Here is a 23,091-nt window from a genome sequence, read left to right as displayed (position 1 = left end):
TTCTCTGAAAACCAGAACCTGTGTTTCTGTGTGTGACGACACTTCGTACCGTCTCTCATTACATGGCCTGAGTTTGGTATGTGGAAAACCACGTCCCTGAGTTAAACGGTCCAAAGGTAAAAAAAAAAAAAAAAAAAAAAAAAAAAAAAAAGTGTTGCATGTGACCAGGACTCTGCTCTAAATTGGTTCATGAAAATCTATTTGGCTTTTCCCATGTTTCATTCATTCTTACCGGCACCAATCGTAGCAGGCTGAAAGGGAAAACAAGTTCACGTTCATCAAGGGATCACAGTATAGTTATTGTACCTAAAAAAAATCAGACTGCAAATGCTCTGAGTAAGGTGGGTGAAGCAGGAGATGGCTCCTGTTTAGAATTAAAACAGGTGAAACAGACACAGCAAGCGCAGTAGTTTTGTATCTAGCCAATGCCTACATTTCTTCTAAGAAAGAGAAACAAATAGCAAAAAGGACTTTTCTCTAAGTTCCTTGCACAAGCTCTTTTGGCACAGTTTGACAGCAGCCATCCTTGCAGTGGCACCTTGCCGTTGGTTCACCTGTCTGAGCTCTGACACATTTCAGCTGAGGTCTCCAGCAGATCATTTTGCAGAGTGGTTAGAGTTCGCAAAATTTGGGTTCTGTTGTATTTGCCATCTTCCTTGACAATAGATAGATGCCCAAAGAGCACTTTATAGTCACTCAATTATTTATAGTTGTCTTATCTTGTTAATTACCTGCGGCAGCACCAGCTGTTTGGGCATGGCCGTTGGTGCAGCATGGAGATGCAGCGATCTGAGGCGACTGGGTTCCATGGGGCTGGTGGCTGCCATTCAGGTTGGACTGGCCTTGTGGTGTGGGGCTTGGCTGGATTGCACAGCTGTCTGGAGCCATGTTGATGTGGTGGTGGTGGCTGGCATGGTCATCATTCAGGACAAAAATAGCATTCCCCTATAGATCATGCACTGAAGAGCACGTAAATCCAGTTCTAGTCCTAAAATGCGACACAGTAATAATGAGATGTTGATATGATTGGTTATAAGAAATTTTTCACAAATTATCGTAGCCTTGGTTTGATTATGCACCCAGCCCTCCTCTGAGTTCGGTGATTCCATGCCTTGGATGCACAGAGCAAGAGGATGCCTCCTAGCATAGCGCCGAGTGCTGAGGAAATCCTGACCAAACACATCTCAATTTCAGAGAGTGCTTTAGAGGATTAGGGCAGCAGCTTCCTTTCTGCGTGAGCAATTACGGGCTGCTGCGGGTGGGGTGGCTGAGCGCCGCTCTGTGCTGCCCAGATACGGACCCCTGTGATCAGTGGGTGGCTTTGGGCTCTCCTGGGATTTGTTCCCAGCTTCAGAGGCAACACTTCAATTAAAGCAGAGACCTGATGGACAGACGTGGTTTAGATTATGTAAATACCTGTGGAATACAAAAAGCAAAGCTTTTGCGCTTACTTGTTCCCATTCTTATTAATTACTTGAAAATTATACAGAGAAACATTGAATAATTTGTCTGATCTACAATAAAACCTTTCTTCAAGCCCCTAAATTAAAAGGCAGTCTTGTGCTGCTGGAGAAAATACGGGCTATGTTTGTGAAACGCAACCTCAAAAAAAAAAAATCCAGATGGAAAGAAGGGGAATATTTTGCTGAACTTCACGCCTTTTTATCACTACTGGACTGGCTCTGCTGCTTCATGGTTGTTCCAGGAGTGTTTTGTCTTCCTTTGCCCTCAGGATGGGGATAAACACATCCTCTCCGCTGGTTCCGGTTGCTCACTTGCTGCAGTTTAGCCTGTGGAAACCCTGCTATTTACTTACAGAGTAGATCTGTACCAAAACATAGTAACTGGCATTCCCCGCTGTTTGCTCAGCTCACCTCTGGGGAAGATTTGGTTTTGATAAGGCTCTGGAAATGTTTTTCCTCTAACAGGAGGCAGAACTCGCAATGCAGCAGGAGCCTGGGGCCTGTTGGTGTGAGGGTTCCCCAAGTGGTCTCAGCCCCTGGAACCTGGCTGCGGCCTTTCTGGGGAGATGGCTCACCCCCCCCCCCCCTCCCAGCCCTGGAGTGGAGCTTGCAGCTCCCACCATGCCTTTAGTAGCGTTAAGTGGGAGACAAAAGCAGTTTTAGTTTCCAAAAAGTTAGATTTTTTTTTTCATAGATTTTTGAACCTTTCTTGCATCCTTCAGGTAATTAAGTAGGGAAATATGGAACACTTTAAAAGGACCCAAAACTCTGAAATAGACAGCTACAGTATGTAGCAAATTCACTTTAACAAGTATTCTCATAAGAGGGTTTCACCTTACATGTAATGCTGGTATAAACGATTAAAGGACAAGTTTACTCTTTTAACAAATCTGAGTGATAATTTTGCCCTTTAGGAGTGTGAATTTTATTTTTCACAGCTTTTTTTTCTTGGTGAGATATTTCTTTTAGAGTAATTGCATTTACCTTGTAGCGCTGTTTGTGTAGGGATTCCTCCGCAGCTCCTTAGGCTCAGGTTCTCTGGCAGAGGGATCTGCCGTGCGCAGTGTTAGGTGACAGTGTACATTACAGAGATTGACCTGCAAGTGATCTACTTAATGAGATGGCTGATTTCTAGGGGCTAATCAAACACACCTACAGTGAACTGGAAGCTAAACAGTTCAAGGAAACATGGAAGAGCACGTGTAGAGTGTATGCTAGAAATGTTTGTTCTTAGCAATGTCTGAGGCAGCGGAAGTTCTACTCTCACAGTGGCAAGATCTCTCTCTCACTCTCATTGGGAGCAGGGCTGTTGCCTGAAGGGGTGTGGATGGGCAGAGCCTATCTAGGGAAAACTCGTGGAAAAGTGTAGAAGAACCCAGATTTCCCTAAAGGTGAGCTACAGAACCAACTGCTGAGCTCATATAAATGTCACTGTTACTTCTAGGGCACCTTCCATGCTGTTTCCTTACACCTTGAATAGGATATATGTTTTGGAGCACTGAAAGGTTTGCTTAGAGTTTGAGGTGCACATCTACCCAGAAAAGCTCATGAGGAGTAGAGGAGTTACCTTCTATGTGAATGAACACACGTTTGTGGTAACAGTCTGTCCAAATCCATTATGTGCATGAACATCAGGAGCCTGAAAGGAGGAGTTGTAGCTGCTATGAAATGCTTTGTTCAGGCTTGAAACAGGCTGCATATCAAATGTAGTACCTTGAGGTGATGGCTGATGGCTGCAACCCATGGGAGGTTAGATGTGATGGTGTTGCAGTTCGGCAGGTCCCAAACTTGCCTCATGTCCCTGTCCACAGCACAGACCAAAGCAGGGTGCAGCGAGGTGTCCTCTGGCCCTGTGGGCTGGGAAATGGCAGAAAATACATCACAGGCACCTCCTTTTCCTGTGGGCTGAGGGGGATGCTTGGTGCCACACAGGTGAAGTACTGATGGGTAGTATTGCAGGAGAGGAATTCCTTGTTACCAAGGTTGTTAAATAATGCTGAGGTATAAAATACGCTGTGTTTCTCTTTTCCTTTACAGAAAGCAGAAGCCACTGGTGAAAAGCGACCCCGAGGGCGGCCCAGAAAATGGGTAAATATTCCACTTTCAATCATTTGATTTATTTTCATTTGATTTATTTTCTGTGTTATAAAACATGTTACAAGTCCATTCTCTAAGGAAACAATTATTTCTGCTTCGTTTGTGAAAAAGAACATCCATCTTCTGTGTCTGTTTGTTCTGGTGGATTGACTAAAGGGTTAAGAGAGCAGAAAAGTTAACCACAGCTTCCTACCTTTAGACTCTGGTAGTTTGCTCAAGACACTTTACTATTGAATGTTTGCTGGGAGTGAATATTTATGTCTCTTATCAGCATGGAAAGAGGCACAATTCTTCCTTCAGAAAAGAGTAGCAAAGAGATAACTTGCTCAGTAATTGAGTAACAAAGGTTAAAGGGGCACTATCAGACATCCGAAGGTGATTGAGAGACGTGATAACATTCAGATGTAGTTTGTACAACGTATAATGTGCAACATTCCCTGGAATTACAGTATATTTTCCTTGATTTCAGTAAGAAAGAGCATAAATGAACAGCAGGATATTTGCTTTTAGAATTAGGTTGTTCTGCTCTTCTCTCTCTCTCTCTCTCTCTCTCTCTGTCTATATATATATATGTATAGAATATATATAAATCTTAGAATGTATATATAAATCTTATCTTTTATATGTATGTATATATATATATATAATTGTAATCACAATAGTGTGTTTTGTTTGAAACTTGCTCTTTTCCTGACCGTTTACTCTTCAGATGTGGCCATCAGACAAATATGTTTTGATTCTTTGGCCATGGAAAGATCTGAGTTTCATGTACCTGACACTTTTTCTCTCTGATGTCTGCATGTGCCAGCTGTCCCATCTTGCATGCTTCTCTAGTTATCTTTTCATTTTTTCTGCTCAACCTTCTTTAGACTTCTTTTTCAAATCCCTGCCCAGCTCAGTTTTGCTGTCCTGCCGTTTTTCCCCTTTGGTTCAGTTCTTTTGCAAGGGTGTTAACACTGCTGTCAACATGCATGCTTCTGAAGGCTCAGAGCACATCAGAAGGTCCTTAAAAACTACTGCTGATGTTCTCCAGAGCATCAGCAGCTAAACACAGGAAAGGGCTTTACCAGTCACATTAAGATCTAGTTTTGTAGCTTTGTCCAGTGATGAAGTATCCTAGGGCATTTCAGAAATTCTGCAGAGAAAACATTCACACATACTGTGTGTTGCTTATGCCTGGAGTTTTTGGATGCGGCAGATTTCAGGTACAAGCATCTCCTTGGCACTAGGAAGCAGTGCCTTCCCAAGGCACCTTCCCAAACCTACCTGTGCTGGTGATGTTCCCGAAGGCAGCTTACAGCAGGCGCAGTAAAAGATAGATTAGTTACCGCCTGCTTCCTCCCATTTGGTTCTGCGCTTGCACATGTGGATGCTAAGTGTTGTTGGCTTGATCCTCACCTTGGGTGCAGTCCCAGGGGAAGCAGCAGAAATAGCTGTTTTATGAGAGTAATTTATAACAGGCAAGCCATCTCCCCTGATTGAGGAATGCGTGGTGGTTGAACAGGGGTGGCTGAATAGCTTTATGAAAAGGGAAAATGTAGTGGCATGAAATGTTCAAAGATTTTCTCTAAGTGCTTGTAGTCAGAAATGAAGCGAGTTTTCAGTGGAAAGAGCTGAACAATTGTGGGTTTTTTTTTGGCTAGACTGTTTCCCTTTTACTTTTGTATCTCTGTGGGGAAGAGTATGGGGAAGAAGGAGTAGGTGGTATCAGTGGAACATTAGATTCAATATGGGCTGAATTGGATTGAAGAATCTGATTTACAGAATAGGGAATTGTTGGCTATTCAGTATGCATATGCATTGCTTCATTATGCAATTAAATTATATTAAAAAAATTTAATTATATTAAAAATTTAATCATATTAAAATTTAATTATATTAAATATTATTATGCATAATAAAGAAATTAAAATATTGCTTTATTATGCACCCATGCTTACAACAATTTCACTTTTTTTTTTTTTTTTTTAAAGTAAGGCATATTTTAAGACTCAATAATTACTCTCGTATTATGTCTATAGGAAGCACGCTTTGTTTACTTGCATCTTCCAGTGGTGTGATTTCTTGTGATTTTCAGAGAGAATGCTCATATCTCTAGCTCTCTCACAATCTCTTACTGTGGTAATTCTGTAGACTCTGAGAGTCAAACATACCTTTTTCCTCTTTCTTCTCTCTTTCTGGTTTAGATTAGTTTCACAAGTTCCTTCTCTGTGTATGGTAACATACCATATTCTGCTCCAGAAATAAATGCAGTTAAATTATTACAAGCCATTATAGTGCCTACCATAAGTAAAATGTGTAAGTGAGATCTAAGAGGGAGTCTGCCTAACAGTAGCTGGCACAATATCATCCTTCACGTTTTCATGTATTCAGAAGATGCAGTTTTCTATAACCCAAACTTCAGTGAAGTCCTTAGTGGTTATTTTCTTGCTTAATCCCATTTTACTTACATACCAAGCCTTGATGATAACAGTTCTATACCAATTAAAGTAAGGAGTCTGAAGATTTTCTTTGGAGAGGACAGAATTCTGCCTTTCAGGTATTTTCCTAAGATTGTGACCCTTTTTTGCAAGTCTGGAGGTTCAATGTCATATGTTGTTCATCAAATTGTAAAGTATTATTTCTGCTGTTTCCTTCAGTATGCACACACGGAGACATATGAGCTAACAGACCACTGCAGAATTCCGGTAGCTGGTCTTTCTGCCGGTTCAAATTAAGTATTTAATGTTTGTGACTAGCAAAATAGTTATTTATATAGCATTTTTTGGAAAAGGAATAAATCTTGTCTAATAAAAAACTTGGAAGAGAGGGTCCTAGCGAAGAGGGCAAGGAACCCGGCATGTGATACATCCAGTGATCTTTTCAGAGCAATCTTGTGGGCTTGGCAAAGCTGTCAAAGAAAGAGGACTGTCTGTAGAACAGATAGTAAAAAGTGGCAAACTCTTCTGAAAATAAAATACTCAGATACATAGAAAAGCTTTCCAAATGTGGAAGGCTAATTGAATAAAAATCCTGACCGATCACACAGATGGGAAATGAAAATATGTGGAATCAGAAACACAATGTCTGCTGCTGGAGAACTCATCTTCGCTGTAAGTTGCTGCACATGTGTGAAATGCATTGAAAGCTGTGAGACTTATTAATTGGGAGAGAGGTAAAACTCTTCATGACCTTGGTACTCTGTAATTTTAGAGGTTTTAGTGCAGGAACACGTTCTAAGCTCTTTGGCTGCGTCTGCATTAGCATCTTAGGTCAAATTGGGAGTGTGCTTTGGAATCAGATCTCCTAATTGTCCCTAGTTATTGTTTGCATTGCAGAGCAGCCTCAGAGCTCATGAGCTGGATTCATTTTGAATGAAACAAAATTGGAAGACATGCTCCAGTAGTGCATCTAATGCAGTCCAGGAGGCATTCAACTCATAGGCTAGAGCAAAGCAAAAAAAACCAACCTCTTGAAAGGTACGTTGCGTGGAGTCAGCCTGTTTTCTTCTGCTTTCTTGATAGTGGGGATTGTAGTCTGTGCTGCTTGAAAAAGGCAGGTGAAGCAACATGGCTTTAATTAGTAGAATTATGTGCCACAGGTATAAAGTCAAATTCATAGGCATGCCCAGAAATCATCAAAACGTTTGCCTTGATTTCATCAGACATTCTCCACTAGGGTTTGATGCTGCTTCTTGTGGAATCAGCAGTCAGTTTTGCCTGTGTAAAGAGCTTGAAATCAAAAATGCCATCCTATTCTATTCTATTCTATTCTATTCTATTCTATTCTATTCTATTCTATTCTATTCTATTCTATTCTATTCTATTCCATTCCATTCCATTCCATTCCATTCCATTCCATTCCATTCCATTCTATTCTTGTATATCTAGAATTTGACTGAGAGTACAGGGATAAGATTAGAGCAGTAGACTGAATGATGAATTACACTGCTATTTGCTCTGAAACCTCTGGAAATTTCATACAGTTGTAGTGCTCTCTGTTATTGGTTTAATGTAGAAACCTGAAAGCCATTTCTGAAACTGATGTTTTAAAGGGTGCTCTGTTTTTGTTTCCACTGTTTTTTTTTTTTGTCTTTAGGTACATTTTTGGCATTGCCTGATTTCATTTCCACTTAGTTTATCCTGGACCACACATTAATTGTGGCATGGCAGAATGCTTAAAAAAAACCAAACAAGCAATAACCCAGAGCTTTTGGTGTGACTTTGGTGGGAAGAAGGGGTGGCTGTCACCGTGTCATGAAATTATTTTAAAGAATGAGAAGACGTGGCTCTGGAAGTGGCATGATCATAATGAGAGGACAGAACCACATGATTTCCATAGACAGTGTGTGTGAAGCATCCACGTGCCCACCTGGTCACTGATGTCCAATAGGAGCTGTGACTTGTTCTAAAAACCTCCCTGTCTTTCAAGAATCTTGTTTTCTGCTAGATGATCTAGATGACACTTTTCTGATTGCTAGAAGATAAAAGATAATCAGAAATGACCTGAATTTCCTTAAGCAGGAATTTCAATGGATCCAATCAGGATCAGTGAGCTGTTAGAGTATTTTTGAAACTCAGGTTTTTCCTCTTTTTAATGAGGGCAGATTTTCACTCCAGCTTAAGTGATGCCAAACCACGTTTAAAAAATCATTACAGAATTCTTTTTTTCTGAGGAGTGTTTCCTCTGATTACTTCCCAGTGCTGTTTTGACATGGCTGACGTATCAAGCCGTGAGCACAAAACGTGGGGCATGTTTCTGTTCCAGCAGTTTCAGAAGGCCCGTCTCAGGGCAGGGACCTACTTCTATTCCTCCTTCACCTGCCCACTTTTGAAAACTGAGGTTGAAATCAAGAAATACTTACCAAGCGATCCGCTTGCATCCGATCCTTTATAATCTCACAGAAATACCTGAAGACTGAGTCTTGAGGCTATTTCTTTTCTGTCATGAGTCTTGCAAACTATTATCTAAGTGGAAGCTTCTCTCTGGTAGTGCCATGATAATTGTGCTTTTTAACCAATTTTGCTCATTTCTCTCTCGGTGCAGTAATTTTTACCTCATGAGAAATCACAGCCCAGGAGGTGCTCAAAGGCACACAGGCTTCTCCATTGAGTAGACAGAGAAAGCTGCGCTGAGATCTCAGTGCTTTCCTCTGGATCTCATCTGGAGTGATGTAGTAGGTGAGATCTCATCTGGAGAAGGCAATCTTTTGTCATTGGGAAAGACATAAGTGAGAAAAGAAGGCTCAGTCCGGACATCTAGATAGCAAAAGCTATGTGAGGGAAATCCCACCCTTTGGCAGCAGAATGCTGTCCAGTGCATGCCTAAGCCAGGCCAAAGCTTCTGTTTTTATGATGACCTATTTTTGTTTGAGTTAATTATTTCATGGTCCATTTGTAGCAGATTAAGGCAAAATGTAAACATGGTAGTAAATAAAATATCTTGTGCCATGACATATTTTACGTCTGTGCAGACAACAGTGTTGTCTGGGAGAGCTCAAAATTTTGGTTGTCTAAAGAGCTGGAAGGGGCTTCTCTAATTACGAAAACTAGAGTATTACCTCTCCTTCCAGACTCCTGAACGTAAGGAATAGGTAAAAACATTGAACTAAATGTCGTAAAAGCTTAATACCTATGTATGTACTTTCCAGCTCAGGTGATCTGTAAATGAAATCATGTCTCAAAATGTAAAATTTTTGAGAAAAGTGGCTCTAGGAATTCTTAATTTTATCTTATGATTTATAATTAGATTTTAAATGATTTGGGGGCCAATTTTTACTTTTTTTTTTTTTTTTTAATTTCCCTATTTAACATTTTGGGGAAGTTTAAAACACCATCCATGATTGTACCAAGTGCATAAAAATACACTAAGAAAAAGTGCATGTCTTCATTTCTCTGTAAGCTCGTCAGCAAGGATGGGACGCCACTCTTGTCCTTCCTTGGGATCTCCCTGTAGGTATAAGCAGATGTGGCACCATCTGTTTCAGTTGCAGGTCATCCTGGACATCAAAACAGAAAATTTGACCGTGATCTTTCTTTTTCTAAACTACATTTATATTTACAGAAGGATATTTCACTAATTCTTTAATCTGCTTCCACTTCTGTTAAGAGCTATTACAACATCTCCAGTTTAGCTAAAATATGCTTTGATTTTTACTCTCACTTCAGAATTCTTAAAGGAAAATCTTCTGTTCTACTACAGTCTACTTCAGACCCAAAGAGGAAGTTTTAATGGGTAAAAATGCTGAAAGTGAAAGATACAGCATCTGTAGTAAACAATAAACGGAAATACAGAGTTCTTCTCTTTTTATAATCAGAGATAACAGGTGTTCAAAAGCTTTAAAAAATAGTTTTCGTTTTTGGCTGTGTATTTTGATTTTCATAACCCTCATTGCCCATTTTACATAGGAGGAAAGAAAGCACTGAGACTGGTACTGGCAGTTTTGCACCTGCCAGTGTGGAAATCTCAGTTTTGTTGCTGGCAGGGTTGTCAACAATCATACATCCAACTACTTGACAGAGAAAGCGTATCAGCTAGTTCTTGCTCCTGCAGCTCCATTTTTACTGATGAAAACGCCATGAATGCAGAAAGAGGAGCTGGGCCTCACCTCCATTGAAAATGTACTCCACAAGGTTAATTGCATTGCCCAAGGAAATCTGTAGAAGCGCCAGGAATAGCAGTCAGATTTCCTGGCGTGCTGCCTCTGCCTGCAGCTCAAGGCCATCCTTCCTCAGTGTGGCGTGCTCTGAGCAGGTTGGGTGAGGAGGGGAAGCACGCTTTTACATTGTGTCTTTAACCAACAAGTGGGTTTTTTTCACCTGTTTCTGTGAACTCAGGCATGAGTATGCAGAATGCACACTACCTCTAGCATACATCTAATTGGTAAGCAGTGATGCGTAGGAGTAAGAAACTGAAGGGATGTGTGTGTTCTTGATATACACAATAGAATGAAGAGATCTGGGTCCAGCGGAGGTTTTGTACCCAAGCCAAACCTGAAAAGTGTTTGAAAACAGTCTGCATATCAGTAATATTTTCTCCACTTTGTAACTTAATTACACATAGAGGTCCAATACAGATCCAGTGAATGTCAGATGTAGTGATGACACCACAGCATCTGATTCTTTGAATGCTTTGGATAAGGTCGATCTGTTCTTCAGGACTGTCCAGTCTGAGCCCTACCTATGGAACAAAGTACTGCCTGGCTGCCCCATCCAGCAGTGGTGTCTGCTCCCTGTTCTTCTGCAGGGAGTGGTGTAGAGAAAGTGAGAATCCTCGTAATAAAGAGTGATAGGGACAGAAGATTCAGTGTAAATGTTTCTAGGTTTCTTATAGTTTCTGGCTAATGATTCACCTTATTAAATGTATGTGTCCCAAGTTCTGTTTCATACATGTGTCAGTAACACAGTACCCTTACAAGAAAACACCACATTTACTCTCTGCCACTAATAGAAATGGGCAATTTCAGGAGAGGCAGTCAACGGCTGTGGGGATGAATTTATTCCTCTCCCATAAGAGCTATGATAATAATTACAGAGTAAAAGTACTTCTGGTTTAATTCTGTATCCTTTACAGACCCAAGTAGGAGATGTGGACACTGAAGGAGTGTGGGGCTGATCCTTTCCTGGAAGGGCTAGGGCAGGCTAATATGAGGAAAGTGCTTTCAGGTGCTTGAAAAGGCATGCTCTATATGCAAGTATTATTATTTTCTCTTTGTTAATCCTGGAAGTCTCACTTGAAATGGCAATCCAGTGTTACATTTTTGGCATGGGGGTGGATTTTCAACAAGAAAGTGGTGTTTGGTTTTTTTTTTTCAGTAAATAGCTGTAAAATATCCTGACCAGGAGGTGGCTTCTAATTTTGCTGCACGCAACTTGGAGGAAGGAAATGCATTTTTTTCATCAGTAGTGATGTACTTTATATGTGACTTAGTTAGCATGACTCGTTCTCGCTCTGCTGTCTTCAATTTATTTTGTGCTAGGTACCAATTTAAAATACAAAAGGAGCATAGTTTGCAACAGTGCTTACAAGTGCACCTGTTTTTCTGTCCTGAAACCTCAGATATTCATCAGACTAAAAGGAAAAAAACAACAATAAAATAGAGGTACAAGAATCTGACTGTCAAAATTGAAAATTGCCGTTTCACAAAGGCCGAAGCAAATAGAGTAGGATGCAGAGGTTAGTGATTTAAAGACACAGAACCAAAACTGCAGGTAAAGGAGAAAGAGATCTTTTAAAGTCCCACATTTTTCAGCCTTCAGAAGGAACTCTGAACCAGGACGCAAAGGCTTGGGAGGCTGCAGGGCTGAATGAGAGCCAAATGTGGAAGAACCTGTAATTATGGTGTTGTAGCTGATAATGTTCATAACGCACTGTTTGTTTTGCGGTCATCTATTATTGCCTGTTCTGAACAATTCTGATTTCCCAGAAAATGCTTATCAGCCCTGCTGTTATTGGAGACTTTATGGGGCATGATTTCCTTGTTTGCAACATGGAGTCCTTCTTTCTAGGAAGATAATCTTTCCTGCTGTGAGAGGGAGCTGCTGGCCACCTGGGCTGACAGGAAGGAGAAAGAGGTGGTTTTGTTTTCTGGACACAGCCATCCCTGGGTTGCATTCCTCACCTTTTGTAGCCTGCCTTTATGGAAGACCCATTCCATCTAAGCTGCACAATGCCTTGCTAGGATTTTAAGAGCATATCCTGGAACAAGACAGTTGCAGCAATCTGTATGATGAAACCATTCTTAATTTGTTGGTGAAATAGGTGCAAGGAGGGATCCACTCACCTCACTGATGTGCTGTGCTTCCTGCTTCACACAAAGGGATCCATTGAGCTGTCACTGAATTAAGACATCTGTCCTTCTGCTCAGTGCATAGGAAACCAGAAATGTGGCACTTTTCCTCATGCTACTCAGGACCAATTTGCTTAGCCATCTTAGGAGTGATCAGTTGACGGAGAGGGGCTGGAGGTCCGTCTTTGGTCTAATAGCTGAATAACTGGAGCACAGACAGATCCTGGGTCCAGGTTGCTTCTCACCTGGAGGTGACCCTGTGTGCCAAGAGATGTGACATGCTATGAGCTGCTTTGAGAACTCTGCAAACTCAGGGGTTGCTATTCAGTGAAACATGTAAAAGTAGCATGGCCAAAAGAGAACAGATGAAAACATGCAGCAGTCTGACGTGGTGCTTTAGACACACACATAAAGATCTGAGGTGACATTCCTAGAGCTGCTTTTTCTCTGTTCTGAAGTGCCTACTTTCAAACCAGAAAATCACTTCCGTCACAATTTGAATAACAAGTTAAGACCCTTAACTAATAACTAAGAACTCAATAGCCTTTTTCTTCCCTGTTTTTCTTCTTGGGACTTTTTTCTGCATGAGTCTTCAGTGTCAACATAAAAGCTGAAGGATGCCATCATGCAGGAAAGCACTGTAACAGGACTGAGACATTTGTGCAGGAGGTGTGGGATTAGATCTTCCTCACCCTAATGTGCAGGCTGCCTTTGATTGCTCCTGCTCTGAGAGAAAGATGTACCATTTGAGTCTGAGCACTGTGAATGGAGCTGTGGTGTGTTCTGGACTGCAGGACAGCTTTTACATGGAGCTGTGGCCTGACCTGCAGCTCTTAAGGTTTCTGCAGAGGGTGCAGCAGGACTATGAGTGACTGTCAGCTGAAACAGCACAGTGTTAGCTGGATGTAAGCCTTTCTACCTGAGTTCTGAGCATATTCAGCTAATTGAACTCCAGTGTCCAGAGAGCTTCAAGGTTAAGTAGAAAAATACTGGACATCTGAGGAACTTACAGAGTTGCACAGCTGAGAGGAACAGATGTCTTGGATTCCATACTAGAGCATCCGACAAACAAATAAGATTTTATATGTGCATTTTGAAGTGTGGCTACAAAAATTTTGCTGGCAACAGCTTACTGTAACCTATTTGCATGTGGTTTTGATTCTTTTTGTTACCAATTCAGATAAGATTGTGTGCTATTATTGCATGTACTATAAACTTCCAGGTGGTTGGTGGTTCAGTAATACGTAAGTGTGTGTGCTATTTGTGTATCAGTTTTAGGAAGCTAGCAATACATAATGTATGTCTTTATTTTGACATTTTTTCTTTTCCTTTTTTTTTTCCCTCCTTTTAAAATAGACTTGCTGTCTTCAGTTTGTTTTACTCCAGTCTTTCAGCACTAAGAACTGTTGAACTGCAGAACTGCAGGGTCAGATTGTGGTGCTATTTATGATGACTTAAATATCAGCACTGATAAATTACATTTCAGCCAGTGTACTATTGTTGTATATGCATCAGGGTCAATAAGAACGAAGTCTGGCCTGCAAAGGTTGATTGGCTTTGATTAGCAGTGATTTGCCAGTAGTGACAGTCTCTGTTTTGAAGCCATTAAGACTGTCGGTGAATTGGCAAGATTTAGAAACTTTACATCCTGTCTGCTTGGAGTAGCTGCTGGGAACTTAAAAAGCATTCAGACTGCTTGTTCTGTGTGCAGAAAAATCATGACTTTACCCAGTACATTGTTTCAATTCATTTGGATTGTTATATCAATTATTCTGGTAGTAACTGGTGCCTCTTGCGAGACGTAATACGAACACGTATGTGATCTTCATTATTGTGATCTTATCAAAGTTGCACAGTGTTAACGTATTCTTGAGGTTTCCTTAGTATTCACACTGAGCTCATTCATACTCTGGCTGCTCATGCTGCGTTGTTTCCTGTTAATGATGGTACATGCCTCGAGAAATTTGCGGGGGACTCTCATTCCACAGACAACTGTCTGTTTAAAAAAACAATTCACACAACTCATTGACAAAATACAGTACTTGGATCGTAGCCGTAAAAAGGCAAAGAGACAAAGGTAACTGTGCCACGGCGTGCACGCTTGGGTTCGTTGTCATGCACTGACATTCACAAGCTGTAGGAGGCAGGGGTGTGTGAAGCGGTCACTTCAGTGAGCTATTTGAAGGCTGCAATATGGACACCTCTGCACTTCTACCTTCCACATTTTTTTCACAGATGTGTTTCTGAAAATGCCTGAGCGATCTGGATGCTTCCGTTTGTATAACCTTCGTTAACGGTGTGCTCGGCAAGTACATACAGAGTATGTCTGCATAAAATAGTTGCTCCCTTGAATAAAATTCTACAGAAGGACTGTTACTGACAGTTAGGATTTTCTCTCCAAATACTTGTAAATGGTGATACATAAATTGGAAACCACTTCTTAGCTATGCTAACAGAAAGCTACTGATTATGGTTTTGAGTAAGAGAAAGAATTTGCTCCTTAATCTGCAGCATGTCTTGAGGGAGAAGGTTTTGTACATCATATTTTTGGTTTCAACTAGATCAAAATTCCTTAGGTAAAGCCAACACCCGCTTCAGAGAACAAAAAAGAGATACTGGGCTGTAGATGTCTTTCACACGTGCACACAAAAGCACTTCAAAATTGCATATTTAATAATAACGTTGCTCCCAGCAGAAGCTTCTTTGTCTGTGATCACTCATTTCAGGAAGTCCAACAGCCACTACAGGCAAACAACATACCTTTGTTTTCCAAGAAAGAGATTATTAATCCTGTGTTCGCAAATCACTAAGAAAACTAAGGGAAAAGTTAGAGCTGGCGTGATCTTTCTGCACAATTATGAATCCTCCTGGTTTGCTTTGTGTGATTATAATTTCAAATAATTAAATAAATGATGTCCTAGAGCAAGCTTTGTACAGTGCATGGCTCTGTGTATCTTTCTGTACGCTCATTATCTTGAGTGTGTAATAAATAAGGTGCAGCACTCTACTGATTTATTTAGCTTCCTTATTTTTTAATTGACTTGCTGACTTTCATAAGAGCTTCTCATGGCCATATCACAAAAAAGACAGAGGAGGGATTTCTTTCTTCTTTTACATTTCTGCACTGTGAGCATTCCAGACAACCTGCATAAATACAGATACAGAACTGAACTGTGGCTTCATCCTTTCTCAGTGTCTCTGTCTTCTCCACATTGACTTTTGAGCACTTACCTTGCCCACTCTCCTCACTCAGGGCTGCATAAATGTCATGGGTAGAAGCTTTGAAAAAGTTCTTGTTTTGAGTAATTTGAGCATGATAAGATGGACGATAAATTGAAAAGGACATTTCTTTAATTAAAAAATGTCTGACTGGATTTACTTGGAAGCTCTCCACCAAAATAAACATCTGGCTAAGAATATTTCAGGTAACATTTAAGGAGGTCTTACAGGAAGGAGAATTAGACAGAAAAAATTGAATGTAGAGCCTAAATAAAAATGCAGAACTATTCCTGCAGCATTTTGTATGTGATGTCTGTGCTCAGACCCTACTAGAAACACTATTAGAGCAGGGAATGGAGCATTGTCACTCCTGGGTACTTAGGTTGAACCTGATCTCATTGGCAACCAGTCATATAGCCCCCCTGCCTATTTCTGTCTAGGAAATGGAAATGAAAAATAGTTTTTTTGCATTTTTTAGGTACTGTCATCCAACCAATCTATATCAGCATTGCTGGAAGCTTTTATGTTTACAGCAATTCTGCTCCACATCTCCTGGCTCAGGGCAGTTGGCTTGTGTACCAGGGTTAGCTGTGGAAAGATTCAGTTCAGGGGGTTGCATCCTGTCTTTCTTCTTTCCAGTTTTCCTCATCACTTTCATTTTTTGGATCATACTGCTCAGCCAGACACCTGGGCTTCTTCTAATAACTAGTTTATTAAGGTTGTCTTACTCTGTCAGGGAAGGAGTAGCCAGATCTCAGAGCCAAAACCATGTCAGCTTGAGGACAGAGGCAGAATTACAGGAGATTTGAAGGCAGTTAAAAATCACTTCATTCCCTTCATATCCTGTCTAAAGCTGTAGGCTTGATTTTGCACTTCTAGAAAGTGCAGCAAAGAGCTGAACCCACACCACATAATTTAGACTGCTGCTGATATCAGGTTTGGCCCACACACTGCAAACGCCAAGGCTGAGTTTGGATGGCAGCACATCAGAGTCATAAATGACTTACAAATGAAAGAGAAAATTTTAAGGGGCATTTTCATACTTGGTGTGAGTAGAAAGTAGAGAATAGTATTTGTGCAGTTGGGAATGTCCATGTCCAGTGAGATGCAGTGTTGCCTTTGCTAAATCAAATATATTTATATATGAGTACGGATTTTCTTCTTCATACAGAGGTTCTTCTTCTAGTTGGTCTGTCATCATTGACAGACCCCACAATTTATATCATACTCTATAATGATGGAAACTACTGCGATTCCACAAGTTCCCTTTTATAGCAGTCTCTGAACAATGGGAAAATAAGCAGTAAGAGAGGAATTTGCTGTTCTAACTCAAGTATCTTTGGTAATTATCAGAATCTTTGGTAATTATTCTGTAGGGCCAAAATGATTCTTGGTGCAGCACTGCTGAAGGTGCTTGAGTTACCTCGGGGAGGAACTTACCCCCTGTGTCTGGAATGACTTGATGGCAAACATGTGAAGAGGAAGTGAATTTATGCTCCAGTTTAATATATTGGAAAGTTTTCCCTCATCTGAAAGTCTTTCTTTATCTCTGAATTTCCTGGATTTTGTGGATTTATATTAGATCCTTAATGTTATTTCAATGTATGTTTTCTGGTGTTTGATGTCTTTTGGGTTGTTTTTATTGGGGATATAATATATATATATTTAATGAAAATAAAAGCACTTTTCCATTGAGGAGGTCACAGAGCTTTCATGAACACTCTGTAGCTACCAAGTGCAAGGCATCTCCTTCTTTGAAACATGAAGTTGTTGCTTGCACAGGTAAAATGTTCATTTAAATGAGAAGAAAGATTCAGAAATCTCCAAAAGAACATTATAGCACCTAGTTTCCAAAGTTAAATATTATTGTCATTTTTAATGCTTTAGAAAATAATTCACATCTTCATGTGCAGAATTCTAGTGGCATCTTAAAGTGAATGATCTGCAGTATAAATGGAATACCATACAATATGGTTGTTAAAGTCTTGAAAAAGATTTGCTTTTTTTTTTAGATACATGGAAAGATGAATAAGCAGTTGCATGCTGAACTGATGTGCAAGCTGCTCACCCTTACTCTTTATCCAAATTTCCCATTCTAAGCCCATTGATAGCCAAGGTGTGTAAGGACTACATGCAAAGTCAGGCCTTGAGAATCAGAGGCATTTGAGGACGTGGGTAATGGAGAGTGTCATTTCTGTACTATCAGAATTCTTAATATAAGCAGAATGCCATTCTCCCTCGCTTGCACAGGTCTACTGAATCCACGGCATTTCCTCAATTACTGAGTGGTACAAGGGGACAAGGAGCAGTGACCACAGGTCATTGCAAAGGAAGCTCCCATGGAGCACAGTGAAGGGGTCTGAGCATTGGATGAACTCTGAGGAATCCCTCCTTGAAGATTTTCATAAAGTGAATTAGAGAATACTTGGCCAACCTGATGTAATGTTGAATTTAGAAGTTAGCCCTGCTCTGAGCAGGAGGCTAGACTAGATAGTAGTTAGGTGCCTTCTAATCAGATTTTATGCTTTACCCATCAACATACAGGAGTATTTTAAATCTTTTAGTGGGGTCAGTGGGGTGAATGTCAGTGGGGTGGTTGAGTTTATAAAGGAATCTAACTGATGCACAAATTCTTGGTTGATCTGTTGGGGATGCTTTAGGTTTCAAGATCTTCTTTATGTTTTTATGTAAATATGTAAAGTAATTGGTCACTGTAAAGTCCTTCTGGTGCACAGAAGGTGTGGGAATTAGTATGGTCAGACATCAAGCTGTGATGATCCAGCAGCCTCTGAGATGCAGTCAAAGCACGGTTGCCTCTGGGATTCCCGCTGACCACAGCACACAAGGCCCTGTAGTGTGTGTAGAGCCACAGTTGTTTGGTTCTGGTTAGTTTGGTCTGATGTTCATCAAACAGCTTAACTTTACCACTATGTAAGATGCATCATTTTCCTGGGAAAAAGCTCGTATCTATCAATCAGCCACAGAATAGTACTTTCTCTGCTTTGGTGAGAAGCAAAGAGAAGCACAAGGTTAACAGTAGGTTTATTGCAAAGTCCTGTGTTCTAGAAGTATCTTTTCAAAATGCAATAAATATGTTCATGACCAGTAAACTTTTCTGAATGCTTCTGGACCGAGGCTGGCAAAAGAAAACCTTCTATTGCTGGTCCATGACAGCATGTGTTAACATACGTTACAGATCAGGTCTGGGAAAAGTTTTTATTCCTTTTTTTTTTTTTTTTCCCTGTGATTAGTTGCAGGAGAATAGCCTATTTCTATTTAATAGAGTTCATCTGCTCAACCCATTTATTCCTTACTTACAGTTTTGCTAATCTTTTTTTTTTTTTTTTTTTTTTTTTTGTGATACCATAATCATTTCCACAGCAAATGGCTACAATGTTGCAAACAAAGGATTAGGACTACAGGTGCAGCATGAACAGATGAACTACTTAGAAACAGATTTTCAGTTATATGACGGTGTTAATAGAGAATGAGGGTGAAGGGAAAAAAAACCCCACAATCTGCTGTAGCAACAGCTGATTCACACTGAACACTTTTAGGATTTCCTACAGAGTTATAGCATTATTTAGAGGTAATAACATGTAAGTTAGAAATGGATTTTCCACCTCTGCTAGAAATGCTGAAGTTACTGTTTAAAGTTGCTGTGTTTGTCAGAAACAAGGTACATCCCTATGTGCACGTTGCTTCAGGGCAATGCAAAACCCCTACCTATTGCTATTATTGAAGGAGACACTACTGATTCCTCGAGGACTTTGCTGCGAGTGTGACTGCAGTGATAGGCTTTTGCAAAAGCTTCCTTGGACTATCAGCAACTCTGATGAACTTTTGTGGCGTTGCATTCACTGTTGGAGTGATCCGGGGAAGGAATTCTGCCAAGAATAATCCCACCTTTGATGCCAGAAGTTCCCAAATCTTTTTGTTAATGTTTCCTGCTTCCAGTTTCCCTTTAGGTTTTATGGCTTTTCTTTCACATCCGCTCCTTAGTTGTCATCAAGCTCGTAAATCCCACTTGAAGGAGTCAGGACACTCCTCAACGCTGAGGAACGTCTGCCTTATGTCCTTAGCAAGTAGGTAGGTTTTTAATTCCTGCCCAATTCAATGGAATCACAAGTGTGAACAAGGCAAAAGATGCAGAAGTTCCACAACAATCAATAGTTTCTGTGGCTGTCTGTATCCCTCTAGCCCTCATTCTTCTTCCTAGAGAATGTTGCTGGGTGGGCTTACAAACCACAGAAGCTCTGGGTCCGTGTTCCTTACGTTTCTTCCTGGCTGCTCACATTGACGGGAGTCCCATCCTTTGGCATCATTTGGAGGCTCTGTGCAGAGTTCATGCCACTTTCCCTGCCTGTGGCAGCAGTCTTTCCCACCACTGCTCCTTGATGTCTTTATTTAAAAGTACCTCAGAAGGAGTAACAAGCTTATGGAGACTTTATTAAAGGACCAGCCTATCTCCTGGTGGAGCTTTCCTATCTGTTCATTCTTCAGCTTCTTGCTGTACAATACCTCAAGACACTATCCATAGTTACAGACATTTCAGTTAATGTAGTTGATGAATTATAAGAGATTTTGCCTTTTTTAATTGCATCTGTATTCTCAAGACATCTTTGTCTTGCTCTCATTTCCCCATTTGATACAGACAGGAGGGGTTTCTGTGTGGGCCAGTAGCTCTAAACCTAAACGATTTCTAAATTTCCTTTTCCCTTTAGTTTCCCGTGGGCACTATTTCTTAGTTTCTCAGAAATATTTCCCCTAGGATATGTCTCATTTTTCTGTAACTTTTCAAAGTTTGGACAGAGACTCTCTGTTTCCTGAAGTTTTAATAATTACATCCTCTGTGCCCAGTCATGGCCTGTTAATTGAGTCATGCACACCAGGCTTCATAAAGGAATTTTCTATTGCTGCTCCTGAGGCAGAAGAAAGAGTTCTCACAAGTGGTATTGGAGGAACAACAACAAATGTGGAGGGCTTTTCCTGAGCAGCATGACTGGCTGGGAGGGGCTGGTTACTCTTTGTTTATCCATCCTCAGGAAACGTCCTGTGTGAGGTGCTCTTCACTTTTATGAGCTGAGAGAAGAAGAGGTGGAGCAGTCCTTTTGGCCAACAGTGGCATTTTGTGCCACTGTTTGGACCAGGTGTCTTGAGTAGCTCTTGTAGTTGTTAAGCTGGTAATGTTTTCCCTTTTTTAAAGTTGGTGGATTTTTAGCAATTCTGGCTAAAGTACAGATTCTTCAGGTGCTTGAAAGATAGTTGCACAAGGGCAGAAAGTACTTGGCAGAAGTTTTTAGGATCATCACGGTGGCATAGACATCACTGCAGGGATGTGAATTACTTTCCCTTGCATGATAATTCAACCACCTGTGGTAGATATATTATGGTGGTAATTAACCCACCATTCCTCATTGACTGATTAGTCAAGGTCAGTGCTGACCATCCATCTCCCGCGTGGTCCATGAAGAAAGGAGTAGTTCTTATATGGTCACCCTTCCTACTGTTGCCTTTCACGTTTTTCCTTCCTCTACCCATGCCAGGTCAGCCAGCCCGCACCTGAGTGCTGTATGCAGCACCTCTTTTCCATTTCCTTCTTAGAATCATACAATCATAGAATCCCCAAGGTTGGAAAAGACTTGCAGGATCATCCAATCCAACCATCCACCTGTCGCCAATATTTCCCAATAAACCATGTCCCTCAGTGCAACATCTGAACGTTTCTTGAACACCTCTTGCCCAAGTCAACCTGACCTTTGGAAATGATGTTCTTAGAAATATCTACTCAAGTATGCAGTGCTTCCCTGGGCCCTTGTAGATGAAGAAGCAAGGCATTCAGCTTTGTGAGGGCATTTGCAGATATGTCTCTATGCACACAGAGACATTCTGGCCGTGGCATAGGTGGTTATTTTAGATTCACAGCAACTGTACCTGAATGATAACTTGGGCAACAATATGAAACACTTCAATGCAAATGAAAGCAATGAGTGGCGTTGGGTGGATGATGAGTGGCTGTGGTGAGCAGCCATGTAGAGATCCATCAGATCTGATTTGATGGCAATGATATTCTTGAGGCACGAGCAAGAGGCAGTATGTAAATTGGATGCCATATGGAAAAGAATAAATTGAAATGCATGTGGTTTGTGATTGCACTTGGAATCTGAGCAATTCTTCCATATATGTAAATGCACAGACATTTCTCAAATGAAGAACTTAAGGCAAAAAAAACCCCAAAACTTAATTGTATTTTATGGAATAAAGTATCATTGCAGTTCAAAATTTTGAATTGTAATTTTCAAACACTTGGCAGACTCAAAATTGAGGTTATAATCAGGGGGAAAAAAGTTTGAAAAGTATGTAAACACTTACTTGAAGTAAATCAGGTTTGTTTTCTCTAATGTTTTGTGCTAGTTTTTACCCAGTAATAGCAAAGCTTCCCAAACTTGGATTTCTTTGCCAAAAAAAGAAGAGTACATGTTGCTCCAAAAGTCATACACACTTCTTTCATGTTTTTAGTTACAAAAATGTTGTACCTATAAGTAGAAAATTGTCATACAAATCCTTAAGTTACTTATCTGAGGAATAAATAATATGGCATGGTATGTATGGTATATATAAAATGTATGGAAATGTATCAAAGCAAGTTAATGGTTTGGCAAGCAGTCTCTCTCTGTGCAAGCAGCTAGGGCTGCATTTAATGTGGCGTGTCCTGCATGTGGCATTCAGATCACTGCGACTCTTCCACTAAGTTCACTGACACGTGCACTGGTTTTTTTAACATGCTCAGGAAAAGGAAGCTTTGCAGCAACTAATCTCATTTAGGAAAGTAATGATAATGCAGCAGTAAATATGAGAGGTAAATATTCGGTGGTGTTAGTGAGAAAGGTTAAGGTTAGGTAGTTGGCCATGACTGAATAGTCCTGTCCGTTTCCTGTTTGCATGCTTGCAATGCTAATTGCTGTTTCATTTTTTATTTTAAAAATTGCACATTGATGAGCTGCTTTAAAACACTCCGACTTATCTTACCAAGCACATGAGCTGTGATGCACTTTCAAGAGTACTTGTTAAAGAGTCATTTCCTAATGCTACAAACCCAAGAAGCAGTTTTAAATGAGTAACCACCGGATTTAATAAGTCAGCTAATGTACCGCTTAAAGGAATGGGAATAATTTAATATCAAACCAAAGTATTAGATAAAAGATCTGTTGTACCCTCATCTCATAGGTTTGACTCCAGTTTTTAAAACGTGTGGAAGTATTTTCTGTCTTCAGACTCTTGTAAAGTCTAATCAGACTTTACAAATGCATTAAACAGACTAGTTGATCCTTTACAGGATGTTTTTTACAGGAAGTTATACAGATAGATGCTAGTTCAGACCTTTATTAACATTGCTGGTCAGTGGAGATCTCTGAATAGCAATGAGACACTGATGTAACATTTTCAATTTACTATTACTATGCAGGTTGCTCTGAAAGTGAAGCCTCCTACTTATTTCCATGGAAATGACAACAGATACACACAGCATCATTACACTATTTAATA

At 40.4% G+C, this 23,091-nt stretch overlaps 1 protein-coding gene across 2 annotated transcripts in view; it reads left to right on the top strand.

The window, feature by feature from the left end:
* The window catches only part of HMGA2 (high mobility group AT-hook 2), a 105,739-nt gene that overhangs the window by 6,000 nt on the left and 76,648 nt on the right, over positions 1–23,091 (top strand). Inside the window, exons 3-4 of one of the 2 annotated variants that reach the window (XM_052669112.1) lie at positions 3,501–3,551; positions 12,047–12,734. In XM_052669112.1, coding sequence (XP_052525072.1) covers positions 3,501–3,551; positions 12,047–12,199 — 204 coding nt within the window. In that variant the 3' untranslated portion in view covers positions 12,200–12,734. Of the gene's footprint in view, positions 1–3,500; positions 3,552–12,046; positions 12,735–23,091 lie in introns of those variants that run through there. The other variant, XM_052669111.1, reaches the window with a different exon arrangement.

The sequence above is a fragment of the Tympanuchus pallidicinctus genome, unplaced genomic scaffold, assembly GCF_026119805.1.
Source record: "Tympanuchus pallidicinctus isolate F22 unplaced genomic scaffold, pur_lepc_1.0 scaffold8, whole genome shotgun sequence".
Classification (NCBI taxonomy): domain Eukaryota; kingdom Metazoa; phylum Chordata; class Aves; order Galliformes; family Phasianidae; genus Tympanuchus; species Tympanuchus pallidicinctus.
Note: the sequence above shows the minus strand (reverse complement) of the source record. Positions and strands in the feature narration are given on the sequence as shown.